The sequence below is a fragment of the Bemisia tabaci genome, chromosome 5 (assembly GCF_918797505.1).
Source record: "Bemisia tabaci chromosome 5, PGI_BMITA_v3".
Lineage (NCBI taxonomy): Eukaryota > Metazoa > Arthropoda > Insecta > Hemiptera > Aleyrodidae > Bemisia > Bemisia tabaci.
Window position 1 is genome coordinate 200,420 of NC_092797.1, and position 27,783 is coordinate 228,202.

Here is a 27,783-nt window from a genome sequence, read left to right on the forward strand (position 1 = left end):
AGATCGCAGCAGTAGTAACTGCACACGGATTTTTGCATTGGCTCTTTCGGGAGTCCAGGGTCCTACAGAACTGCTGAGAGGAATATCTCTGATAAACGCGATCGTCTCAATATCGTCAATTCAATTCTCTGTCACTGTCAGAGTTTTAGTCTGGTCAGTTGCCCAGATGCACTGCGTTCTGTCTTGCTGTCAGTATTGAGCATTTCAAGTTGTGGCGAAAAACAAATTTCTCAGTGATTAGTGAAGTTTTACATATAATGAATCTTCTGGGATATAGATGAGTAATCTCCAAACATCTTTATTTGTGCGCAATCACGAGAGGTCCCTCGCACGACCGAAATTCGTCGTCGTATCATGGCCTCTTCCACTCGAGGCATTCAGATAGGTTCTGCTTGGTTTCAGAAGAAAATGAATTTAAGACCTCAACACCGAGGCGTCCACCTAGTCACGGAAGAAATTTTAAAGCAAATGCCCGAGCTACGACAGTTTTCCGTCGGATTATGCCACATTCAAAGTAAGTTTTAGTATTTATAGTATTGATAGTCTTGATTACTGCACTGTAGTTTTCCCCCTTTTAAAGGAGAATCAGTACTATTATTATTCACTATGTCAAGCTTTTCAAGTACCTCGCCCTAGTTCTTCTTAGATAACCTCATTCTTGTAATTTTCTTTTTCTTCAATTGCTTGCCACCCTCATTGATAAAGAGAGGTTTCAATTCAGGTACCTTTTTTCCATCATTCCCTGTCACTTAAGCACTGCAACCTAGTCCATAATCGCAATCATGAATTCTGGAAGTAAATGAGTGCAGACGAAATGGAATGAAAGCCAGTTGATTTTACTATCACACAAATTTGCACCATTTTCTCCTGTAGACAACAGGAGCTTAGCTGCAAACATGATGAGGTTTGACTTTGCCCACTCATTTCCTTATCTTCTAATGGGATAGCAAGTATCTGAAGGGAACCAAATTAAATTTAAGAAGATTTTATGAAAGATTTGAGGTTGTCTAGGGAGGTGCGTCTTTAGTCATTATTCTTATGTCTGCTGACAGTATTCAATGTGCCACAATCTGACTCCAAGTTTATTTTTTACATTGTGCCTTTTAGAGGGCTATCATTTCAAACCAGATTTCCTCTGTTCCAAGTTGATGTCACTTGATTTTGTTTGCAAAACACTGCTAAGTTAATGGGGAATATGCTAGCAAAGTGAAGGAGGCAAAAATGGTGGACCAATTTTCTAAAAGGATTGAGCGTTTTTGCAGGCAAAGACCCCCTACGAATGAGCAGGCGATCACAGAGCGGGAGTAGCTGGTAGAGCGTGTATGAAGCTCGCTCGGACTCCATGATTATACTCTGTTGCTCTCTCCTCTCCTCTACTCTTTGCACATCACATAATGGCGCCAAGCACAAATTTCACTCTCGGAGAAAAATTAAACTGCTCAGCTCAGGGAATTGACCTTTTTGATCGGGATTAAATTTCTAAAAGAGTTCAAACCAAGTACTAACCAGGGCAATTCTCTAAATTCTTTGGCAAGACATTTTTCTGATATAATTTAAGGATTACCTAAGGAGGGAAAATCTTTAGCATATCTGGAGAAATCACAAGCTTGTGTGGGGGCCCCGCAGCGTTCTGAGGCATTGAAATCAAATTCTAAACGTACCTACTTACATTTTGAATTTTGATGGAAAATAAGGGGGGGAGGGGCTTCATTTATATCTGAGCCATGGGGATGCCAGATGATGAGGGATGAGTTTGAGGATTTTTGCGCTCAGCAGAGATGTTTTCAGGAGCATTGGGGGAACTAGTTAGGAGGAGGGGGGAGAAATATTACCCTCTCCTGACTTCAAGAAATATGAGGGCTTTTGCTAAGTTAGCTGTGTTGCTAGACTTTCATTGTGGAATTTGTAATTCTACCAAAAATATTTCCATGTGAAGATGAACCATCAAGCTAAAAATTTAACTCAGCATTCGCACAAATTTATAAATTTTTTTTGTGGCACAATGCACAACTTCTGGGAAACATCCTGTTAAAGGTAACGAGGCACTTAGCATATTTCTTGAAAAATTTTCTAAAAAAATATCTTTGCACATTTCTGCTTTTGATAACTTATACCTACAAAAGTACATAACGATCCAAAAAGTGGTGAATTTTACCAGTCAGGCATCAAGGGGTGAAATATGGGAGCATAAATATAGCATTAGGTACCTGAGATGACATTGAATCAGTGAGTTCGAAAATACACCAACTCGGAAAAAAAAATTTTCAGGAAACACCTAAAACTTCGCAGCGGGCGAAGAAGTTAGTTTAAGAAAAACTTTTTTGGTGCCAAAGGACGCAAGAAGTACTCTAGAGACTTTAACGCACCAAGTTTCAGATACTGATTTTTCATGGTCTGCCCTGAAAAATTTATATTTTTTGACCTGAATAACGCTTGAATATTTATATAACTTGTTGGCACAAGGTATACTGAACCGAAAAAAGAAAACCGCATCGGATAGTCGCCCGTTTCCCTTGATCGGCCAAAAATTGGTATTTCCAATGAAATTCTTCGATTCTTCCCTTTTCCCGTCGCCGTTTCGAGCACTTCCGATTGCAATTTCGAAATATCCTTTTGCGTGCAGATGCTTCTACTTATCCATAAGTGTTACTAAACCGTAAAAAAGTGAAAATCGAAAAAAACCCATGTTGGAGTGTTTCCGAACTCACTGATTCATTGTACATTATTGGAAACATGATTATGTGGATGGATAAGGTGGGGAGACGGCAGACGATAGGATGGGTTAGAGTAGGTATTGGTTAAAGAGTGCTCGAACTGCTCTGAGTTCCCGTCGCGCCACGCAGCCATCTTGCCTGCTCATTCCGAGGGGGTCTTTGCCTGCAAAAAGTAAACATCTTCTAAAAGAACCTGATCTTTTCATCATACCTTCCAAGTTTAGCACTTCTCTAGGGAGTAAAATTGTAAGAATTTCATGCTGAAGCATGCTCTAGTATTTACATTTAAGCAGCTATCACACATAAGTACATTCCGACTGTACAATCAATGGCATTTAAGGGTTAGATATACAGTCAGCCCTGCCGACTGCGCATTCTCTGCGCATACGCACGCTGTCTATACTCAGTACGGTCGGGGAATGTACGTGTGATGGGTGCTATACTAACACTCAGCTTGTTTCTTTTTTTTGTTGCCAATCCTGCAGCCTGATGCGCAAGTTAGCCAAACTACCATAGTGATTTATATTTGATCTGTCTGTCTTTGGCTTGGTTTTAAAAATGCAATATTGCCAGATTTCTTGTCATTATTTATTCTTTTTGCACAGAATGAAATATTGGAAGAATATGTTTGAAAATTGTGCAATGGCATTCCTGTGAGTAATATCATGTCAGGGAAAATTTGGTTACAAAGTATGGCACCTCTGACATTCTCTCTGGAATAAGATGATATTACTAGTGAACCAACAAGCAATCGTGCATGTTGTGTTTAAAAATCGCCTCTCATACATCATTTTTTTGCAAGTGAGCTATTCATCTGAAAATTTGACAAGTTATTCTTATCATTGGTGTGTGTAATCACACATATTTGGTTTTTCTTCACTGAAATGAAGTTATATGAATACCTATTGTATGATCTAGGACCAATCTACACAGGTCAGTCATTGCGCATCTTTTTCAATTCCACTCCCCTGCCCGGCCGTAACTCGGCCGCATCCAATAGTACTTCACATTAGCTGCTCCCAAATGAAATACATTGCAGGCAGCCAATTCCACGTCACTGCGCAGTAGAGTTCCAAAACTCGTCTTCGGGAATGACTGACCTGTGTAGCTTGGTATGAATTGAATGAATGATTGTATGATTGTATGATGAATTGTATGAATATTGAAATGAAATACTCAATGTATAAGGCATTTTCTAATATTATTTACTGGAAACTTATCCTCAAAACGGGACCACTTGCAAAGTAATAAAAAATTAAGTCAGAATTGGCATTTTGTCCCAATGACCAAGGACAGCATGCTGCATGAACGGCCAAGAGCCAACACCTCTAGAGTAAAGCGCATGTCCAAAAGATAGAAACCGATTGACATTAGGGATGGACGAATATCGAATTCAAATGAGAATATGCGAATTTTCGAAACTTTTCGAATGCCATTATTGCGAATATTTGAGAATTCGAATCTTGCGATTGCGAATAGTTCGGATGCGAATATTCGAATATTTTCGATTATTGCTTCGATTTTTTATTTTTTATGAACCATGAGAGATAAAACGACACTTTTGAATGCGATTATGTGATTATTCGAATTTGCGATTTCGAATATTTCAGAAGCAAAGAATGTGATGCGATTATCTCGGTGCCGATGATTCAAATATCGAATATTCGACCATCCCTAATTGACATTGAAAGGACTTCTGTTGAAATAATTTTTGACTGTCCCTAAGAAATAGCATCTTACTTTCCTATAAGGTCAAAATCGAGCTATTGATACTATAAATATACGTAGAATATAGTAGAGTCTACAAAATTTTGGGAGAGTGCAGGCTCAAAAGTGTTGAACCACAACAGTTATGACAGTTTAAAATTTTCAGGTCAAAAAGTGGAGTTAGGAGAAAGATCTATCAAAAATTATCAAAAAACCCAAATTGGTACCTTTGTCAAATTTTTTTTCTTTTTATCTGTAGCTAAATCTTGCACTCGTACAGGAAACGCAGAAATGAAATAAAATACCTACAATGAATGACCTCAGAATAATCAGGAGCAAACTCTTGCTTCATTTTTCACTATAATCGTCTCGCAGACTCATGAATTCGTCACCTTCCAGGCAAAGTATCACAAGCGCCATGCGACGTTTAAAAATTTCCGCCGCCATTTTATTTTTTTACTGAGAAATTGTTGGTTGAATCCGTTCGAAAATTTCACTAAATTTTATCGGCAGCACAAAGAAAATTCGGTGTAATTTTCGGACAGCTTCGTTGAACAATTTCTCTGTAAAAAAATATAATGGCGGCGGAAATTTTCAAACGTCGCATGGCGCTTGTGATACTTTGCCTGGAAGGTGACGAATTAGTTCTTAAAATTTTGTAATTTCAATTTTCCCAAGTGGTGTAAGGTAGGTGAACTTCCTCCACGAAAGGCAGGTACAAATGGCTCAAGAAAGTTGCTTACACCGGTGAACGGCATTGGAACACTTTATTGAGCTCATAGGCTAAATCTTTATAAGAAAGAAAAGTCCATCTAAGCCCATTTTTGAATTTCAAATTGTTTCTTAATATATAACAATGGAATGGAAAGGAATAAATGGAATCAGTTGAATTTTGTTGGAGGAGAGCAGCCTCAAAATAAACTTTCAGGTCAGAGAAAAATTATGTAATCCTTGCAATTCAGGGCTTCATCATGAGAATGTGCATGCCATAAGCAATAAAATTAAGTGATTGAGCTTTTTTTCTTATCTATTAATTCTTGTTTTGTTGCTTTCCTACACCTACTCCATCTCTTACCTTTTCTTCTTTTCAGTGTCATGCTGCCTGTTTCATATTGTTATCTCTTTTTTATTTCATGCTTTATTAGTGTCTAATGTTCCTACTCTCCTTTTCTTTACAGTGCTACACACTTCTGCTAGTCTGGCTATAAATGAGAATTGGGATCCAGACGTTAGGTTGGTATTACTCTCTTGTATGTTCTTATTCTCTTGGAGAGAATGCTTAGTTATACTCACAGGGTGATCCAAAAATCCTGCACCACCAGCACCAGGTATCACCCCTGTAACTGTTTGAAAGTTCCAGATAGAGACTTGAAATTTTGTGAGTTTTCAAGCTAAAAAAGAATCGATTTTTGGGACCCTCTAAAAAAAGGCAAAAGCCCTGGGGATTATGAGAAGGGTGAAGGGCTTTTGGCTCACCCTTCACGTAGATATCACCTATTCCTCTTGAACTATCTGAGTTCAAAATGTAAAGTTATCTACAGCTATTCATCCAGCACAAAATTTTATTTCTGACTCTCCCACTTTGCCGTAACACTCATACTTTACCCAGAAATGGCCAGCAAGGACTTAGAAATATTTAGGATCACTGTAATATTTTACCAGCTGCTGCAGGCTTGCTGAAACACTTACCGCCACAAGAGGTTTCAGAGCCCGAGAAGGTTGTTATGATTCGTCACGCGATTCACATCGTGAGCCATCTCTTCTTGGCTGAGAGCAAATAGGATTAAAACAAAAACGTAGAAAAAGTCAGAACTGAAAAGAGTGTAATAAAAGCTTTTAATGTGCAATTTAAAAGATAACCCCCCCCCCCCCCCGGAAGTGGTCCTGTTATTGAATCAATAAAAACAGAAAAAGAACCAACATAGGGTAGGTACATTCTAACCAAGCCTGTGTGCATTAGAAAGTAGTTGAAATCAACCATAGAAAAAATTGTAGGTGTGTAACTCACTTGCACAAAACAATTTTAATTTTGTGCAAGTCAGTTACATACAATGTGGTAGTTGCATGAAATTTTTTTAATTCAATTTCTAAAAGTTTGAGGTCTACTAAGTATTGAGGTATTTTTTAAATAATTTTCCGGCCACCAGAACTTTGAGAAGAAGCTCTGCAAAGTCAAAAGCCATTTGAAACGGGTCTTTTCTCGCGCTTCGAAACTGGGACTTCGTGACGTCACATGGTATACACCAAGGTTCGCCCTATGTCTAATACGTGTAAATACGGTCTTTTCAAAATTTCGCGAAAAATCGATTTTTTTTTTTTTTTTTTTTTTTTTTTTTTTTTTTTTTGTCTAGACTTGATTTCTTTGCGTCAATGAAAATTTTAGGATTTGATTAATAATTTCATAACAATTTTGAAAGCTCTCCATCATGATTTCTTAGTGAAAAAGGGAGTTGAAATACAGCTTTTCGCGTATCTTCTGCCGCTGCCGGGAGCCGTGCGGTCCGTCGGATTCGGGTGCGCCCGGACTGCTTCGGCAGTGTTCGTGCGTTGTAGCCAATCAGAGCTCGAGCTGGGCTCTCTAGGCGCTGGTGACTAAAAATCCCAACAACTCCACAACATAGACTTGTTCTTATCACTTTTCTGATCTCAATTAGCGCTGTGTTTGAGTTTATGATCAAGATACGGTTCTGAACACCTTTTGGCATGATTTCCGACAGTATTTTCCGAGGAAGAAATATAATTTAGACACTTTAATTAAATAGCACAACAGATCATACTTCGGCTCGGTAAACACACGGTCTAGATAGGGATGATGGCGGTGGGCGGGGCCTTTTATACCAACTGACGTCACAGCCAATGAAAATCGTTTATTTCTTACTGCGATTTTGCGACTTTTTATCGAGCTTTTACAAAGCTTTCGACTCAATTTCGGAACTTGCAAATGCGAAAAACGGGTTTTCCGCGAAAAGTTATGCTAGAAACAGTCATCAAATCTAAAATCCTAGCTGCATGCAACTACCCCATTTTCTCCTTACTTGACTTAACCATTGCTGTCACAGTTTTGTAATCTCCTTATATCTCAACTATACAAGGGTGATTTGACATAACAGGAATAGCTAGAATGTGCAACCTTTAAAATAAAAGTGCACCAATTTTAAACAAATTTCATGACTTTATTTTAAGGGTACGAGGTCTGTCCGGAAAGTATCCGACCTTGTTGATTATCTCGCCCAAAGACATGAAGACGGAGTGCTCGTATCTAAAAGCACGGGGAAAAAGTGAAGCCTGGTTTGGCGCTGGGTGCTTGTGTGAGTGTGTAAATGAGCGCGGGAATCCATGGCGGCAAACGGAAATTTGATTTGAACTTGTCCTCTTAATTTTTCCATATTTCTTCTTCGAAACGTATTTTAAATGCCTAAAACGAATATATTAAGAAAGTTGGGACTGCGTCCCATTGTATTACACCTACTCTTGCTTGTTAATAGGCAGTCATCTCAGATAAAGTTAGTTTTTCTTCTGCTCATGGTGGTTCTGCAGGTTCAAACAGGTCGTTACAGTTCTAGATGACCGTTACTCCCAAATGAAATTAATCGGTCGACGACGGACCAAAGCTAACCTAAAGTTAAAGAAATATGAGTGGGTAAGTGAATTTGGGCAAAAATCAACCTAGAATACTTTGTTTCCGCAATTATTTTATTCAGTTCCCGCCCTACATTTGAATTCAAACTTGTCCCGATTTCGCCGCCAATCCTCTAGCCAATAGTAGAGGTGGTTGAAAAGAAGCTTCATTTTTTGCTTTTAGCCCTCCGTCTTTATGTCTTTGATCTCGCCATCAACGGTTGATAAGAGGTTGGGGCTTGGAATTATCTCTGCAGGGACTCTCCTGAGTGCAGCTGCACAGCCAGATTATCACACGTTGAACCAGTCGTTGGTAATTTGCTGATCAATGCGTGCTATTCTGCTGTGATCATCGGATTTCGTTTTTCCTAAAAGAAGAAGAGATTAAGGAGAGTGGGGTGGGAAGAGTTGGTGAAGATCATCAATAGACGAAAAATGACGTCACAAGCGTTCCCGAATTTGAAAATTGCGATAACTTTTTTGGTAGATGATATTTCGAAAAACGGATTACGGCACGTGAAAGAGCGTAAAAAATCAAGGGGTCAGGGTACTGCACAAAATTTTCCAGAAACGCGTTTTTTCGACGCGAAAGAACTTTGGAAGATTTTTAAGATTTTCGAAGCTCCTTGCTGTGTAGGCAATTTTTACTGCAAGGATTGAAAAATTGCCTACAGAGCAAGGGGCTTCGAAAACCTCGAAGCTATTGAGACGGCTCTTGACCTTTCCCTCACACTTTTTCCAGGCTTGGGACTGGCCCGAGCATCATCTTACGAAAATCGCGGCTAGGCGGCGATATTTTTGGTATCAAATATCCACCGAAAAATCATACTTGGAGGCTTATCGAAAACATGGTTTCGATAGCCAAGCCAAGTGTGGTAGTTTCGTAGCATAAGTTTAAAAAGTCATGCTTAATAATTACTTGTGAATGCTCGGGGCGGTTTAAAAGGTTTTTTTTTTGTTTTTTATTGCTTTATTTTGTTTTTTTGTTTGTTTTCTGCATAACAAATGGACGATATCAACAGTGAAATTGAATGAAACAGTTCAAAGTTCAATCACAGGTTTTGTTCAAAATGGGAGCCGTTTACAGCAACGTATGCGTTGCATCTTTTCAAGAGTGACGTTGTCGTTGCTTTTCTGCACATACTCAATGTTAATTGTTGACACGAGGCAACAATCCGATTCTGTAGCGTTTCTACGTCGGGAATGGGCTCTCAATGAACGAGTTGTTTCAAATTTCCCCACACAAAAGAATCTAATGGAGTAAGGTCAGGAGACCTGGGTGGCCAAAGAGCGAGGTGCAAATCGTTAGCAACGTTTGCGCGGCCTATCCACCTCCCAGGGTAATTGGTGTTTAACCAATGCCGCACGTTCAAACTCCAGTGTGCTGAGCACCGATCTAACTGATAAATCATACGAGTTCGCCTGTGCAAATCAAGATCTTACAAATACACGAGTAGTTCATTGCTCAAGAAATCAAGACAGTTTGGTCCGTCTAAGCGATTCGGTAGAAAATGAGGCCCGAACAGCTTATTGTCCAATATTCCAAGCCATACATTCAAGCGAAAATCGTGTCGGAAGTGGTGTTCGCGGACAGAATGAGGATTTTCGTGGGCCCAAATGTGATGATTCCTTTGGTTGAATATTCCTTCCATGGTAAATGTCGCCTCGTCTGTCCAAAATACTCTTCGTGGAAACAAGGGATGCTCTGCAGATTTTGTTAGGAACCAATTGCAGAACTCAACCCGCCGTGGAAGATCGCCCGGCAGCAAGTTCTGGACGCGCTGTAAATGATAAGGGTGACGCCCATCAGCTCTCAGGGTTTCATGCACAGTTGACTTTAGAATTTCTAAAATCGCTGCAGCTCGACGAGTACTTGTCCGAGGATCGTTATCGAAATGCTCCAGAATTGTTGCAGTGCGATTTACATCGTAGAGGGGAGCGAAAACCCCGTCTCCTTGAGTAGGTAAAAATAGAGATCCCGTCTCTCGTAGCCGACTAAAAGTCCTTCGAAAAGTTTGGGGAGAAGGAGTAGTACGGTTCGGAAAGCGCACAGAATATTCGGCAGCACTTTGTACAGCATTTCCATTGCAGTAGCCGTATACGTACACCATATCGGCGTATTCCGCGCTAGAGTACTGAAACGGTATCTTTAAGAAAAACCGCGAAAAAACCGCAAAAAATATTGGAGTTAGGTGTTGGATACTTGCACTTGAAATTGTCGGATTATGTACAAGAGTCAAGAGGTGAAGTTCAGTGACTCTCATTTTAGGTAGGTCCAGTATCTCATGCAATCTGTAGTGCGTGCTATTCTCCATGATAAGAAATAATTTGACAAAGACGAAATTCGATGAAGATATTCGAATAGTGAAACAATGATAAGACATTGATTGCAACTGCAAGATGCGATGTGCTGCGAAATCGGTATATCAAAATGTGAGGAGGAAAAAACCACCAGAATTCAATTTTTAATCTGATCGAGAGCTCATAGCGCTGCCACTTGCTATGGGAGATTGTGAGAGACCATAATGCACATTTGTGGAGTGCAAATGAAGAATTTCTACCCTCTGAAAAAATTATTTAAAAAAATCGGCTGATGCGACCTCTGAAAGTTGATCGAACGGCCTGAAATTTTGTACGAGGCAGTTCTTTTACTAATGCAGAATAAAAAAAAAAAAAAAAAAAAACCCAAAAAAACAAAAACAAAGAAAACCTTTTAAACCGCCCCGAGCATTCACAAGTAATTATTAAGCATGACTTTTTAAACTTATGCTACGAAACTACCACACTTTGAAACCATGTTTTCGATTCAGCATCCCGAAATTAGATGAAGATAATTATTTCGCGTGGTCGGTGCGAGTGAAAGCGGCACTCATCTCGAAAGCAACGTGGGAGGCGGTGGAGCCAGGATACCCAGCCGGTGCAATTTTGACCGAGGCGCAGGAGATCAAAAATTCAAAGGCTTTGGCATTCTTGTTACTTGTGGTAAGTGACTATCATCTGAATGACATTGGAGATTGCACGAGGGCTAGAGAGGCATGGGACATCCTCCATGAAGCACATTCCAGTTATGGCCTGTTGCATCAAATTATGTTGACCAAAGAGCTGTTCAACGTTTCGAAGGATGAAGAAACTAGTGTCCATGATTATGTTGGTAAAATCCAGAATTGTTACCGGAAAATATCTAAGGTGGGAATTGAATTCCCTGACCAAACCCTGGCCTTAATTGTCTTGATGGGCTTGCCAATGGAGAAGTATGAGGGTTTTGTCCGAGGATTAGAACAAGAGGAGTCGAAGTTAACGCTCAACTTGGTTAAGACCAAACTTCTGTTGGAAGAGAAGCGAATGAAACGTGATGATGGTGTTGTAGTGGCAAAGGTTCTTACTACTAGAAGCGATAAGCCGAAGAAGAAAAAACAGAAGAAACCTGTCATATGCTTTACGTGTGGCACTAGTGGGCACAAATCTCCTGAATGTAGCAAATTTAAAGAAATGATGAAAAAGGCTGGACGCGAAGAAGAAGTGGGACCATTAGAGAAGAAACTGTCCAACGTTCGCTTAGATGATGTTCAGGTATTATGTGCAAACAAAAATTCAACACCAAGGTGTCCCGGTTTATTTTTATTGGACTCCGGAGCCTCCGATCATATGGTCAACGATGCATCTCTATTGGAAAACTATTCGAAAACTCGTGGTAGTGTGAAGGTTGGCGATGGCAGCCCAATCGAGGTAGTAGGATCTGGTGCTTTGCGTATGACTATGTCCAGCGATTGTGGTGAGTCGACTATTTTACTTACTCATGCTCTTTGCGTTCCATCCCTCAAAGATAACATCATATCTGTCGGCAAACTTGAGGAGAAAGGTGCGGAAATTATTTTTTCTGATGGGAAAGCCACAGCTTCCAAGAATGGGCGGCTCTTGTTTATGGCTTTCCGTATTGGCACCATGTATGTTGTCACAACTACTGATTTTAATGGCGAAATTGGTGATGTTGAAAGTATGGTTGTGAGGGTGTCATTGTCAACATGGCATGAGCGAATGGGCCATGTGCATTTAGAAGCATTGAAAAACCTTCCGATAAGGGCAATTGAAGCTAAAGAAGCCCAAACTGATTGTGAAGTGTGCATAAAATCAAAGTTAAAGAAGAGTCCATTCCCGGATCGGAGTGAAAGAACGGAAAATGTCTTGGCTCGCATTCATTCAGACTTAATGGGTCCAATTAGTCCAAATTCTATGGGCGGAGCAAAGTATATTGCAACCTTCATAGATAACCACACAAATTTTGTAGTTGCTGTCCCCATAAAGAATAAAAGTGATACAAAGCCTACAAGTATGATTTTTCGGTGGATATTTGATACCAAAAATATCGCCGCCTAGCCGCGATTTTCGTAAGATGATGCTCGGGCCAGTCCCAAGCCTGGAAAAAGTGTGAGGGAAAGGTCAAGAGCCGTCTCAATAGCTTCGAGGTTTTCGAAGCCCCTTGCTCTGTAGGCAATTTTTCAATCCTTGCAGTAAAAATTGCCTACACAGCAAGGAGCTTCGAAAATCTTAAAAATCTTCCAAAGTTCTTTCGCGTCGAAATAACGCGTTTCTGGAAAATTTTGTGCAGTACCCTGACCCCTTGATTTTTTACGCTCTTTCACGTGCCGTAATCCGTTTTTCGAAATATCATCTACCAAAAAAGTTATCGCAATTTTCAAATTCGGGAACGCTTGTGACGTCATTTTTCGAAGACGTACGTCCTTGAAAACACAAAACATGAATAGAGCGCTAAAAAATACCTCTCTATACAAAGTTTCAGCCACCTATAAAAAAATGACGAGGAGCTATATTAATTTGAACGAAGAAAAATGGCAACTTTGGAAGCGCATAGCTCACGTATGAAGCGTTTTCGGGCGTATGTGTGTAGGAAAAAAAGTCTTATTTTGAGCCGAAAAAGCGATCCTGAAAGTTAAGTGCGTTAACTTCCGGACACCCTGTATAAGTCATGCATAAGCCATGCATAAGCCATGCATAGTCGGGACAGATTCCCTTGACATGGCTGTTAATAGTTAATAGGATGTTTTAAATATCTATTTTACAAAAGGTGATACTAAACAATGAGCATCCATGAAAACATCCTATTTCCACTATTTAGAGCCTATTATCTATTAACAGCCATGTCAAGGGAATCTGTCCCTACTATGCATGACTTATATATATATAGTAGGTACATATGATGCATTTTGAGTAGGATTACGGTACGTTTATTGCTATAACTCAGGAACCGCTTGGCGGCCCACATTGAAACTTTGGGAAATGCTTTAAGATTATGTAAGGATCACTTACAAAGAAAATAAAAATTTTAAAAAATGCCCTTTTTGAAAAATTCAAATTTGAAAATTCAAAATTTTCAAAAAAATTTCAACATTTTTTTTTCAATTTTTTTTTTTAAAAAAAAAAGAACCTTTAGGCTTCAAAACAAGACCTAGTTCAAGTTTTTCCGATGAGCCGTTGAAAAGTAACAGCCGCTCAAAGTTTTATCGGTCATAAAAAAAAACTCAATTTTTTCCAAACTTTAAAATTCCGTATAAAATTAACGGAGCAACCAAATGACCTAAAATTTGGGGAATATTTCTTTTTCAATAGGAACTTGCAGCACACCAAGTTTGAACATGATCCGAGAGGTCAAGGTTCAAAACCTCGTTGAGTTGACATGGACTGACCCAGTTATAGTGATTGACAAACAAGCCATTGAATCACAGGTATCAGCTCCTCCCGTGGGACAGCTGGAAGTCCATGCAAACATGGCAGCACTGCCAAATTGTGTCAGCCACATAACCAGCACAGCATAACTAACACTTGAATATGTGAAATTAAAGATAATGTAAAAGATGAAACTTGGCAACTCTTGAGATATGAGGTGAAATTAATGCTGCTTACAGAGTTTTCTAAACTTTGTGAACTTCCTATTAGTTCAATAATATGAAATTGAGGATTTTGTGTAGTATGTAATTAGTGTTACAGTCCTCAAAATCACTGGTTTTCCTAGAAATTAAAGTTTTCATTTTAGAAAAAGCTGACTCAATAGTAATGGTTTGGTTAAGAGGACTGCTGCGAACAGTTTGATGACGGTTTTGGAACTCCTGGTTCCATTTGGGGAGATATGCAGTGCACTTAATAAAACAGCAAAAGTATGTTGCCAAATATGGCAACATTCTTTCTACTAACTATTCTCGTTTAAAAATAAACATTTCAGTTCAAAATAGCAATTTTCTTGAACACAAAAGTCTCCTCGCGGCAAATATTGCCCAAGAATCCATGATCAGTACTGATTTACTACCGCAAATTGCTCTTTTGCTTCAAAATCGGGGTGGGCGATGCGTAACCGACCGGACATTCTCGGCCCTTTAAGTCTCACTTTATTGAATACAATCATAATTCATCATACTTTTTAGCATGGATAAGTCCAGGGAATTCATTTCTATTTATATATCAACTTGGTCTTCAATCGTTTTGTCCTAAGTCGACTAAGTCGTTAAGTCCCACGGCCATGGGACTTTTCTTTTTATCGTGAAATCACTCACAAGAAGAAAAGGTGTTTAGAGTGGGATGAAATAATAACTAGCAAGAAAGAAAATGAATGGCCAGTCCATGAAAATGGGAGATTCTAAATTTATTGCTGCAACAACAGACTATAATGCAAGCAGACTATAGTGGCTATGTAAGTGAAAGAGAAGGAAAAGTGAGGGAGGCATGCAGGTGGAAAAATTAAATGAGCTAGCCTGATGCGATTTGGTTTGATGCAAATGCTACGGTTTCAATCCTGTATACTAATCCGCGCAAACCCATGCGTTTCCATAATGCAAAAGAACTAACTTCCTTCTTTTTTGGGCCTCAGAAGCAGCATTCTCAAAATTTTAGAATTTTTGGTATTCTGAATGTAAAATAACAACTATTAATACCATATGGATTGTCAAAAATTCAAACCAATGTCACCAAGCTACGAACAAAGTACCTGTATCTACTTTTTTTGGCGCGTATACGTAGTACACCGCCTTTACGATCGTTTCGACCCCCCACTCGATACAATAACCGAGTCCCTTAGTTCCTTACCGGAAAGTGACTACCGCGAACTTCTGAGATTTTCCAAAGCGTGTAAAAAGTTTACTTATCCGTCAATAATTATGATTTAAATTTCTTTCTCATTCCGGGGCTTTCTAGTTTATGTGCAATGAATACCAAGAGTCTACGTTACTTGGTTTTTTTAAAAAAAGCCTAATAATGCGCCGCGCTGATTTAAAATATGCATGTATAAGCAGAAGCAAGCGAACTGATTCGAGGATGGCTGAGCAGGTCGGCACTCTTCGAATAAGAATGTCACTCCTCCGTTTTGTTCAAAACGTTGCTTTGACAGGTCTCCAAACCCCTGTTATACTTTTCAAAATTTGGTACCACTGCTCTGATAGCCAAGGCCAGCCAGGGCAGCCGTAAGTGCAATCTGTGATGAGCCTCGAGACTCATTAGACCATTTGCTAAACGTGGCTCATACAGGAATCCACTTAGCCCTCTCTTCCCCACGCTCCTGATCACTGCGTCGGCGTGTTCTCGACGAACAATAGCTAATGAGGGTCGCCTCGCCAGGCGCGGCCGGGATCCTCAGCCCCTCGCCCAATTACTTACGCTTGATTAACCATTTCACCGTCACGCTAGGATTCATCCAATTTTCAAAAAAAATTGTTTCGCGTGCATTTAGCAATTTTTTCCTTACTCTCCGTTAAAACACGAATAAAAAGAGGCCTCATTCATATAAATCGGCCGAATAGAAGAGAAGTTACAGTATTCGAAATCCGAAGAAATCAACGAAACCTTGATTTCTCCATACAAAAAATAAAATGAAGAGAAAAAAGAAATATATAAATTTACAATTGAATATAATTGACCTCAGAATTTTTCGGTATTGAAATTACGTACGTATTATTGTTTCATGAAAAATAAATGCACCCAAAATGACTATAGCATATTGACTTTTACATATGTGCACTCACGAAATTGATTCGTAAATTCAACGAGTGGGTACATCGACCTGGTATATTAAGTTTCTGCGATTATTTACGGCATATCGGTAGATTTTCGGGGTGTAGATTGCTTACTTTCAATTCATGAATGAATAAAGCGTGGACATGGTTGAACTTCTTTGCGTGGAAAGACGTTTAAAATAACAAAATCAAGACATATTTAATGCAATTGCATTTATATCGAGTCAATTTCTTTTCAATAATATAACGGGATTTATACTACCGATGATTTGGGTATTTTAGCCCCAAAATACCTTAAAATCGATTTTATCTTCTAGAAGTTCGACAGAATTTTTCCTTTCTTCGCTTAAATTATTCCGTAGCACTTTTCTTCAAGAATCTGATAAGATTTTGCTTGGGGCAGATCAAAAAACTTGAATTCGTTTGAATAGCTTTCCAGATTCACAATACACGGTCTCGTCAAGGTGCGTCGTTGACCTTGCAGTGTTGGATCGTGAATTCTCTTGTTGTGCTGCTTGCCTATTTTGAAATCTCTGTAAATGAAAACTAAAGGGGTTGATATGTGCGAGTTAATGACGCGCCTTATCAACACATTGTGTTGGAGTTCACTGCTTGTTTTTCTTTTCTTCTCTTCTCTTCTCACAAAGTTCACTTCCCCTGAAACCAGTACTTATTATTGAAGAATTTTTGTATAAAATATCATCCGCCTTCACTTCAGACCTTATAACAATCAACAGAGTTTGAGCTGTTTTAGCAGCATTCATCAATTCCCCAGGCCTTCATGAGTCAAACGACAAAAACTCAAGTTTAAATCCTCCGGCCATGGTTGGTTTTTTGGTTCTCCGATAGCACTACATATAACTTACTGTCGGAAGGCGCTGTTTGACAGCTGTAATTATCTGAAAAATCTACAGTAACACCTTCTGGCACCCTCTGAATTCAAATCCGAGGTTTTTCTTAAGCGCAATTTTTTAATGTAGGAATCGCATCAGGGCTGAAACATTTCTGTATGAATTGTAAAAATGTGCTTCTCCCATATTAGGTCATTCTAATGAATGTAAAAAAGTGGAAATTTCTGAATGGAAAGGTGTTCCTGGTGAAAAATCTTTATTTTGTCCTTTTTCATGTATCATCGTGTACTGAAGCGAGGACATGTAATAAATGCTAAGGTTATTTTTCATCGACTAAATTTTCTAAAAGAGGCTAGGCGATAGGCCTATCTTGGCCCCCTAAGAGCTATTGCTTACCAATGGTAATCGAAATGTAAGGTTTTTAGTAAGGAATGAAGTTTTGTGCAAACGAAAGATTGACAGACTGATAGTCCTTCATAATAAGTGTCGCTTTATATCAACACGAAAAATTTTTCATTTCCGTCTTACTTGCAGGGATGACATGGAAATGATGCTGAATAAGATAGTGCCTGAGGTAAGTTTCTCACTTCCTTTGATTTTCTGTTTTAAAAATGTATATTCTTATGAGGAAAATTTTAGTAGTAGAAGTAGTAATCAGCTGTCAAACTGTCTGGCAAGATGCCGTTAAGGGGCTAACTACCAGCAATTCTGCAATCATGCTCACTGAATTTGAATTGTATTAATGAGCTCAATGCACACATCTGCATCACACACTATCACATATTTTTCTGCAAGGATCTAGGGCCGATTGTCGAGTGAACCGAAGGTCGTTTCGGTGCCAGTTGCAGGAACGCCTGAGTAGACAATTTCAGAGGAAGGCTGTGGCCCACTGTGCTGAACTCTGATAGGTAGCAGTTGCATACTTTATGATGATCCTTTTTTCAGTTACCACACATTAAAAGACTGTGAATTGACAACTATCATATGCCCATGTCCCTTTCCCATCCTGTCGCCTTCTAAGCTACAAACAGTTATAGGAGTAGCATGATCATTCATGGTCATAATGATAAATTTTTGAGCATTCTCAAAAACCCATTACCGCGAGGGATCAAACCAATGACCTCAGAGCTGCCAGCAAAGTGCCTTGACCACTGCTGGGCTGAGGCAGGGGTTTTTCTTGGGAGCAAAAATAAGTCGCGTTCCCTGCCTCAAATTAATTTTTTTTTAAAAAAAAAACACTGAACGCTTTTCCGTCCCTTTTACATTTTTTGCTGGAATAAAAATCTTTCCATAAAGACATTTCCTCATGACACAGGCAAACCAGCCTGTGGGCATGAGCATTTTCTGCATCTTTGCGCCAAGACTGACACAAGCAAATTTTGAAAATATTACCAGTTGCCCAAACTGGAAGCAGTCCTTGAACTTCTTAGAAAAACTCAGGAGCCATCTCGGAAAGCTTGAATACGAGCATCAAAAACATTGATATCTGTTTTGAGTCACGTTCAGTAATTTTCATTGCGTAAATTGTATTCTACGTCAAATTTCGATCAGAAGTTGTGTATTTTAATGCTTGAATTCTCTAGTAGTACACAAAGGTACTAGCAGTCTGGTGGCACATGGGAGCATAGTCATAGACTAGAACTTTAATCTAGACCTTAATCTAGCCATCAGCTGATGGCAACAACCTCACTTGTCTGACACTCAAAAATATTCTGCTCTCAATGATTAAATAAAAAAGTATCGCAAAAATTCTTGCTGTCCAAAGTAAGGACATAGTAGCGCCTTTTTAAATTGTTTGATATTTTTTCTGCGTAAAGGTTTTATCACAAGGAAACTAGCAACCATTATTTTTATATTCTCAAGAGACTTGTGTCACACCATCGGCAGCGCATACTGGAAAAATGAAGCATATAATGGAATCAGGTCGCCTCTTTAAATAGCATTATTTTGAGTGGAGAAAAAATAGAAAATTTTGAACCAGAGTTATGGCGTGTTTGCTTTGATTTACAGTGTAGTTTAACACTCTTATTTAATTTAATACTCTCAACCAATGCAGTGGCAAATAATATTCATTAAGAAAAAAATAAAAAGACATTCCTGAGCCCCTATATGTGATGTACGTAGGTGTCCTTAATGGTCATCATACATATTTTGTGTGCGTAAGGGTGAAAATAAGTTATTATGTGTTGATAATTGGAATTGATAGGTACAGAAGAAAAAGGAAAAATGAAGCGATCCTGGCGGTTGAAATGGGTGATTCTTACAGACTTAGGGGGAAATGATAGACCCGTAAGGATTGTCGTTAGCTAGTCTGTCACTTACCTCCTTTGTCTTTTGCAGGCACCAGCTTCCTTCAGTAGGATCCCTTCATTTTCCCTTTGTATCCTTTGTCTATTACTTTGTCTATTATTTTCAATAATCACCCTGCAGGAAAATGATACTATAAGTTCATCATCTTATTTGTTTGTCAATTTCAGGGTCTTCCTTACCGACACTCCTGCGAAGGACCTGACGATATGGTATGTTTTAATATTTGACCCTGTAGTATTAGCCGTTCTCCCACTTTCTTTCTCTCATTTCTTGACTTTGAATTTTTTTATAAATAATCATAAATGACCATGAACAACATCTCTGAGGTCGGAACGCTCATCTCTGTTCGAATTTAGAAGGAACAAGTATGCTTAAAAATCTCAACAAAATTCAGGTCATAAAGTTCAAGGTGAAGGCCTCTCACTTCAAAATCTCTTTTTTGGTAAATCCTGCAGTTTTAAGCGTTGCAATGTATTCACGGTCTGTAATCCAGAATTTGGGATTGGGCTAAAAATGGCTGGTCTCAAGCATATTCTTGCAGAATGGGTCCATTACGCGTAAGAAATAGGTTTGGCACAGCCAGTAAAGTAGACTTTGAAGTGTTATAAATTCACAAAATTTGTTTTGTTTTCTTATTTATAGCCTGCGCATGTCAAGGCTTGTTTCCTAGGCTCATCGGTGACAATTCCAATAACGAATGGAAAACTGAACTTGGGGACATGGCAAGGAATCTGGCTCTGCGAACATAGGGATAGAGCAGGCAGCAGAAAGTTGATAGTAACCTTGAACGGATGCTTACACGATTCCGATCAGTCACCTGTAAGTCCCATATCTCCTATAGCTTCTACAAGCAGTTAATAGTGCCATATTATCGACTCGACCTAATTTTTATTCTGAGAGCTCACAACTGATCTCTTTGTTGCACTTGCAAGTGTGCAACAGCTGATACCTTTTTATTCAACTCTGTTGCCATACTTATACTTTGGAACATTCCAAAATAGTCATTTTAAAGCCCTCATTTCTCTCCTTCTCTCTCTTAAGACTTGATCGCTCGTCTTAACTCTCAAGGAGCTTTTACTTTAATTTGTATTTACCACGTTTATTTTAATCTTGATCTCCAAGGAAATGATGATTAGGTGCAATTGTCCTGTCAGGCTCATTCGTAATTTTATATTTTAGCATGAACCAATCAATAAAATGTCCAATGCATCGACTTTTTTACTGTGTCTCACAAAATTATGTAAAAATGAAATAGGAAAAATCCTTAAGAGGTTTGTCTCATCGCAACTCTCGTGAGCAAGGCTCGGTTGTAAGATAAACTGTCAATAAACAAATAGCTCCTTTTTATTAGACGCCCTTATGATGCGGAGTACCAAGTTTTGCTGCTCAGCATTTGCAAGATTTTCTCGAACATTTTTCTTTCGGGCTTTTCTAATTTCCTATATGCAAGTGTACGGCACTGTACCTAGCTGGAGCGGCTCAGGAGACGGTCATTTTTTTAAAATTAAGTGTTCAGTGTGCAAAAGTTGCCTATCGGCTGCAGGATGAAGTGTGCCAAAAGGGGTTTTCCAAAAATCAAAAATTACCTTCCAACCTTGCAAATATATCCTGAGGATGTATAATTGTAGTGTTATTGATGCATAACTTCAGTTGAACAAAAGTATTCTACAAAAAACGATGCCTAAGATTGAATTTGGTACATAAGGGCCGTCTATAAATCACATCACCCATATTTTCAATTTTTCGACCCCCTCCCTCACCCTATCAAATCGTCATCCACTGGTAGACCCCTTAAAAATTACGTCATCTTTAGCGAACTCCTCTCCCCTCTTTAGGGAGATAAACGCAGAAAATTGATAAAAATCAGTAGATATAGTCTGCATCGTCATGAAAATTATTAATTTCTTTTTGAGTACTAAATGTGTGTCGTGTGCTCTTAAAAAGAAGAAGCATTAATGCAACAGTATGTTATTAGCTGAAAAATTAAACAGTGCAAACTTTATTGCTTTGAGAAAAATTGGAATTATTTATTGAAAAATTGTAAAAATTAAGAGAAAATAAAATACAAAAAAACAATTTTTGCCTTCAGGAAAGCTTACTTCATCCTTGGCTTGACCCCTTTCCCCCTCCAAGTCACCCACCGTCATCTACCGCTAGACCCCCTTCCCTCCTACTTGGGTAATGTAATTTATGGACGGTCCTATAGGGGTACATTTGGTACAAGCTGTACATAGGGGTCAAGGGAAAGAAAGAGACATGACTTTCGTTTTTAGCTAGAAGTCACCCTAATGTCACCCTTATTGGCAGAATCATCCATCAATTTTCATGACGCAACACAGGTAAAGGCCATTACAAACAGAATATACAACGGGTTTCTGTTTTAATGTGTTTAATGTTCTCTCGAAGCTCCTTCTTTCGTTTAATGATCTCTGATTTGTGCCCGTTTTTATGAGTCAAATTAAGAGATTCGTCATTCCCTGACGTTAGATAATAAGATGACTTCAAGGTAGAGCTGAGTCTAAAACGATCTAATTTGGTGCCTAATCATCATTCTCATTGATGTATCAGGAGGGATGAAAAAAAAAACAAATATGAATGAATACCTAAGTATTGAAAGTCAAACCTGATCGGTAAAACCCAAAAGTAGCATTGACTATTTTGGACTAAAAAAGGTAGAAAAAAACATAATACAATTCTTGAAATGTACAAATTATGGAACGCCTTTTAAGGTTGCTCTCCTTAACTTTATATGTACACATGCAACGAGGAAAAAGGTTATTGAAGAAAATTTAGCACCAAAATTTGTTTAAATTCAATGAATTGTTCATGTTGATATGATTGACAAAAGTAAATGCAACATACAGAACAAAAAGTGCATTCGAAATTCTCGTTTAAATTTACTAAACTAAAGTAATAGAACACTCGCAAAAAAGAAAAGTTTCCTAAATTGTATTTTAAACAATCTATGAGAGTTCTTTTTTACAAAAAAATGTTATGAGTTTGTTTGTTTGTTTTTTTTTTAACCTTTTTTAAGACAGTCAATGTTACTACAGAGAATATGTTGATAAACACCATATTGTTGAAAATTTAACCTGATAAATGAAACTTATATGGACTCGGAAGTTCAATTCCTATAATTTTAAATTGGCAATGTAATGTTCTTTTCTCTCAGTATTTTTGAGAAAATTCATTTGGGTGAAATGTCAAGCACAAACCTCATCGGATCAATAGCAATCTGTACATTAAATTCTTAGTTCGTCTTTTTTGATGAAGCTTGTGATTTTCCAATTCCTCCAAGTGGTTGAAATCTCTGAGACAGAGCAGGCATTAATCTGAAGAATGCCTTTGTGTCAAAAAAAGGATTATTTTGAAGGGGCATTCCACAAAGCAAATTATCTCTCATGATTGTTCATGTAAAAAACGCTACAAGAATGAACTGAATTTTTTTCTGGTCTTAAGACAAGTTTAAATAAGTTTTCAGTCACCTGGATCAAAACGTAAAACATCTCTTCCTTACATCTCTGAAATGAGCAAACGTATCCTACTATCGAAAACCTCCTTTGACTTATTTGCAAAGATCCGTCCAAACCCTCAAGTGGTCACATTCCTGACTTATTTTACCTCCCGAATATTTTTATCTCCAAAAAATGCATTGCTTTATAGATGAATTGTCTGCTGGTTTTGAAAATTAGACAAATATTGAATGTAACCTCATAATAATATGAAAATGAACTCGGAGTAATCATGCTCCAGGGCTTCAAGTTGTTTATGCATCACAATTCAAAGCAGATGTTGCTCCACTCGGACAACTGAACATTCTGAATGACTCTCACTGCAGCAAAAAGAATATCAAATACTAAAAGAATAGACTTACAATTAATTATGAGATCTCTATTACTTATGGTTGACATTCATGAAATCCTCCTTATCTGGTAGGTAGTGTAAAGAAATAATTTTTATTGTTAAAAAATGTAAATGTCAAGGAAATTTCTACATTCCTGACAATGGACGAATCATTGAAGACGGATGAAATTAAAGCATATTAGATTTAGCTTTAATCATTTGTAAAGGGAGTCTAGAGTAATTATTCTGTTAATATGCATTTAGTTTGTTGGACCTCCGACCAGAAAAATCTAGAGTCCCTTTATACCCAGAGTTACGACAACTCACTTTTGGTTGGGCTGAAAGTGGCCTTAAAAAAAATCCAATTCTGATTGGTTCTCGCTCATGGAGTCACAAACGAGTGCACCAAGATGGCGGTGACTCGAATGTGAACAAAAATAATGAAAATATTACCTAATTGTGGTTTATCAAGAGTAAATTGTTATTTCCATCGGTCCAAAATGAAAATAGATTAAGAAATTATTCACAAACCAATCTCATTTTCGTTAAAATTGATCGATTTTGTTGATGTTGTTGTTTTTGTATGACAGACATCGCAGGATTCCTTATCCTTATCCCTCAATATCGTTCGTTTGGGTGCACTCGTTTGTGCCTCCATGGCCAGCCAAGGCCGGCTGCCAGTCAGCTGATAATCGAGTTGTCTTAACTACGGGTATAAAGGGATTCTAGAAAAATCACTCTTTTAGTCCTTCCGAGGTACAAGGTAAAAAAAAATTCTACTTAGGAACTTTAGAAATTTTTCATTTTTCATTGGCTTCTGTCTCTAATCAATATTATCGCAATACTCACCAAAAACTTATGCCTGTATTTATTTTTGAAGTCACCATGTGTTCTCCAGCTCCTCAGAGTAATTACAATTTTATCTCTTGCACACAATAGATCATCATTCATATTGAGTATAACTGGATTAAAAATTATCCAAGCTGATGAAAAGTAATGAATGTTCAGCACTTGATAGCATTTCTTTTCATATCTTTACGCCTTTGAGTGGCATTTGCAACATCTGTCATTACAGAGTCGAGTCTTTGTGAAATTTGACACATTTTTGCAGGGTATTTGAGACCAATAACAAGCTTCAGTGAACATTGTTTAACGTGGATCTATTGCTTTGACGTAATGTACGCAAGTGCAGTTGACATATCTCAAATTTGAACCATTAGATAGTAGATTATTTTGGAAAAATCAAATTGTCAGTCTCTGGATCAATCTTTAGGGAATGCTAGTTCGAAAACTTATCTTCGAAACTTTAATGTATATGAATAGATCTAAACAGATATGTACCAAGTTACCCTTTCAGAAAAATTCAGTTAGGAGCAGCTTTGAACAGAACCATTCAACCAAGAGCGACGCCAAAAACGACCGTTTTTTGGCACAATTTGGTCCAGCGGGGATTTTTTGAAATACTGGGGTTCAAACTATTATGTTTGGCAAAAAGATTCCTTTGCAATATATAAATCAATCAGAGATGTTTTAAGCAGAAAATCAACAATTGAAACCCACGAATCGAACAAGCTTATCATAGAGAAACGAAATCACATCAAGCTCAAACTGAAAAAAATATGTTGGAGGTTTTATTCTTTCATGCCCCAACTCTTCTACGTCCCGTAAGCTATGTTCACGATTAGGTTTGATGCCTCTTTTCATACTCAAATTATTTTTTTTCAACTTTAAGGACAAAGAGCGACGCCAAGAATGGCACAATTTGGGCCAGAAGCGGATTTTTCTGAAACCGGGCCCAAACGATACCTTATGATACCCTAAAACTCTGGTTAAAATTTTAGCTTGAGTATACGCACAGTTTTTGAGAAATGAGGGGGCAAAGTTGCCAAACTGCCATCATTCTGGACAGCATTTCTACAGCAAAAAGACGGGAAAAATGGACGAAAAAGTTACACCTTTAATGGGTTTCGGCTGTAAATGTTCTTATTGGGCCCCCAAGCATTTAACTGTGTTCAGTTTCAAAAATTTTGGTCGCACCGTGGTCCAAAATGAGGAGAAAGCGTCGACAAATCAGGATTCTTTGTGAAATTTTTAAAAATGGAAATAAAATTGTCGGTCTGCTGCAGTTTTCATGGCTAACAATGTTCCCATCGGTCCTCAATGCATGAAATTGTGTTCAGCTTCACAAATTTACATCGCACAGTGGTCAAAAATGAGGGAATTAGTGGACAAATTAAGATCCTCTGTAAAACTTTTAAAAATTAATTGAAACTGTTGGTCCCCAGTAGAGTTTAGATCCCGGAAAAATTCTCTAAATTCTTTTTTGGACTGTTTAAATCTTTTTTTAATTTTTTCTCTCCATTTTTCCTTCTTTTTTTTAAATTTCTGAAAGTTTGCATATTTTATTGAGATAATGCTACAAAGTCTATTCTATAAGAACGTTCTATAGACAATACGGTCTGACATGCAGTAATAATTAAGAAAATTAAATACATGAATTTTTCCGGGATCTAAACTCTACTGGGGACCAACAGTGTCACTTCATTTTTAAAAAGTTTCACAGAGGATCTTAATTTGTCCACTAATTCCCTCATTTTTGACCACTGTGCGATGTAAATTTGTGAAGCTGAACACAATTTCATGCATTGAAGACCGATAAGAACGTTGTAAGCCATGAAAACTGCAGCAGACCGACAATTTTATTTCCATTTTTAAAAATTTGACAAAGAATCATGATTTGTCGACGATTTCTCCCCACTTTGGACCACTGTGCAATCAAATTTTTTGAAACTGAACACAGTTAAATGCTTGGGGGCCCAATAATAACATTTACAGCCGAAACCCATCTAAGGTGTAACTTTTTTGTCCATTTTTCCCGTCTTTTTGCTGTAGAAATGCTGTCCAGAATGATGGCGATTTGGCAACTTTGCCCCCTAATTTCTCAAAAACCGTGCGTATACTCAAGCTAAAATTTTAACCAGAGTTTTAGGGTATCATAAGGTATCGTTTGGGCCCGGTTTCAGAAAAATCCCTTCTGGCCCAAATTGTGCCATTCTTGGCGTCGCTCTTTGTCCTTAAAGTTGAAAAAAAATAATTTGAGTATGAAAAGAGGCATCAAACCTAATCGTGAACATAGCTTACGGGACGTAGAAGAGTTGGGGCATGAAAGAATAAAACCTCCAACATATTTTTTTCAGTTTGAGCTTGATGTGATTTCGTTTCTCTATGATAAGCTTGTTCGATTCGTGGGTTTCAATTGTTGATTTTCTGCTTGAAACATCTCTGATTGATTTATATATTGCAAAAGAATCTTTTTGCCAAACATAATAGTTTGGACCCCAGTATTTCAAAAATTGAACTTTTGTATAGACATTTCTTTATGATTATTCTAGAGATTGGCATTTTGGTTGTTCCTAAAGAATGCTCACAAGGATCAAAATCAGCAGTGTATTAAAGTGAGAGCAATATATCAAAGTTGTGAGGATCCACCATGATGTCGTGTAAGCTTGGTGAGACTTAATTTAGTTAGTGAACTACCTATGCATCAAAGTGAAGCCAAGCCTTAACATTATACTCTGCTCCGCAGTATCTACTTTTATTCGGTTCTCATAGATCAATCGACCTGTCAGTAACCAAAATTTACATTAACCCGAGATGCAGATCAACTGATATGATCAAATTTTTGTAAGTAAAGAAAGAGTTGCTTTTCAGATAGCTACGTTGATTTTATTTTATTTATTTGGACAAAAAAAGTTGTTTAATAAATTATCAAACTGATTTGTCACAGTAAAATGGTGTAATGTAGCACCCTAGACTCATCCTGGAATTCGTGGGATCCAATCTGAATTGCAATCAAATCGTAATCTATTTTGTATTATTTCTAAAAATTAAGAAGCAGTCAAAAAGATGGCAATAAGTCACAGAAAATAATAAAAATATGATCCTATATATAATGAGTCAGCTGAGCAGATTCGTTTTATTGCCTCAAAACCACAGCTTAGGCCGAATCCAAAATAATTCAATCATTTTCTGAACCCCCATGCAGATGAAATCATTGCAAAAAAGTTGTGCAAATCCAGATACAGTTGGAACTGAAAGACTGTTTACGTCCTTAAAACAGCGTCTTCAAAATTGCAAAGGCCCTGCCCAAAAATTATGTTTAATAACTGCAGCGGTCATAAAATAAACCAATCATATCTTAATTTTACTGAATTCTGCAGGAAATTTTGATTTTTCATTGTAAATGCTTGTACTTGGCAGGTTTGTCATTGTATAATTATCCTTCGTATGGTTTCCTATCAACCAAGGCCATCTCATTATTCAGTCGAAGTTTTAGGGTTTTCCAAGGCCTGGACTAAACTTTTAAATGTGCTCTCGTTGAAGGGTTTTTCAGACTTGGAACTAAGTTTTAAAAAAAATTAATCAGAATTTAAGGACGGCTGTTGATATTTTATAGACTTTTGCAAGGCTGTATTTACACTGCTGTACTACTTTAACTGTTTAAACTCTGAATATTCATAAATACAGGGTCCCCTAAAAAGTTGTAAAATAGGACATACATCAAAACACTCGTTGTATTTGCCAGTAGTATTCTAAATTAATTCTCATACACCTCAGAGAATCACTTATTGTCAAATATAAATATCTGTTAGATTAAGTTATTGAAAAGTAAAAAATTACATGTTTTTATAAAGTTCTTGGCGAATGATTTCTTTCTCAAACAAC

The 27,783-nt window shown here is 37.9% G+C and overlaps 1 protein-coding gene across 1 annotated transcript; it reads left to right on the plus strand.

Annotated features, from left to right (window-relative positions):
- The first annotated feature begins 93 nt into the window (after positions 1 to 93).
- LOC109038680 (UPF0047 protein YjbQ) lies at positions 94 to 27,754 on the plus strand. The gene is made up of 5 exons (XM_019053832.2): positions 94 to 514; positions 5,600 to 5,654; positions 17,440 to 17,479; positions 19,383 to 19,424; positions 19,858 to 27,754. The coding sequence occupies exons 1-5, from the start codon at positions 355 to 357 to the stop codon at positions 20,071 to 20,073; spliced, it is 513 nt and encodes a 170-aa protein (XP_018909377.1). The 5' UTR covers positions 94 to 354; the 3' UTR covers positions 20,074 to 27,754.
- Positions 27,755 to 27,783: the final 29 nt, after the last annotated feature.

Bases quoted from the DNA above. Each gene is read 5' to 3' on its own strand.
- LOC109038680 (XM_019053832.2), top strand. From the start codon at position 355: ATGGCCTCTTCCACTCGAGGCATTCAGATAGGTTCTGCTTGGTTTCAG. The intron at 515-5,599 runs GTAAGTTTTAGT...TTTTCTTTACAG, and splicing joins CGGATTATGCCACATTCAAA to TGCTACACACTTCTGCTAGT. The intron at 19,425-19,857 runs GTATGTTTTAAT...TCTTATTTATAG, and splicing joins GCGAAGGACCTGACGATATG to CCTGCGCATGTCAAGGCTTG.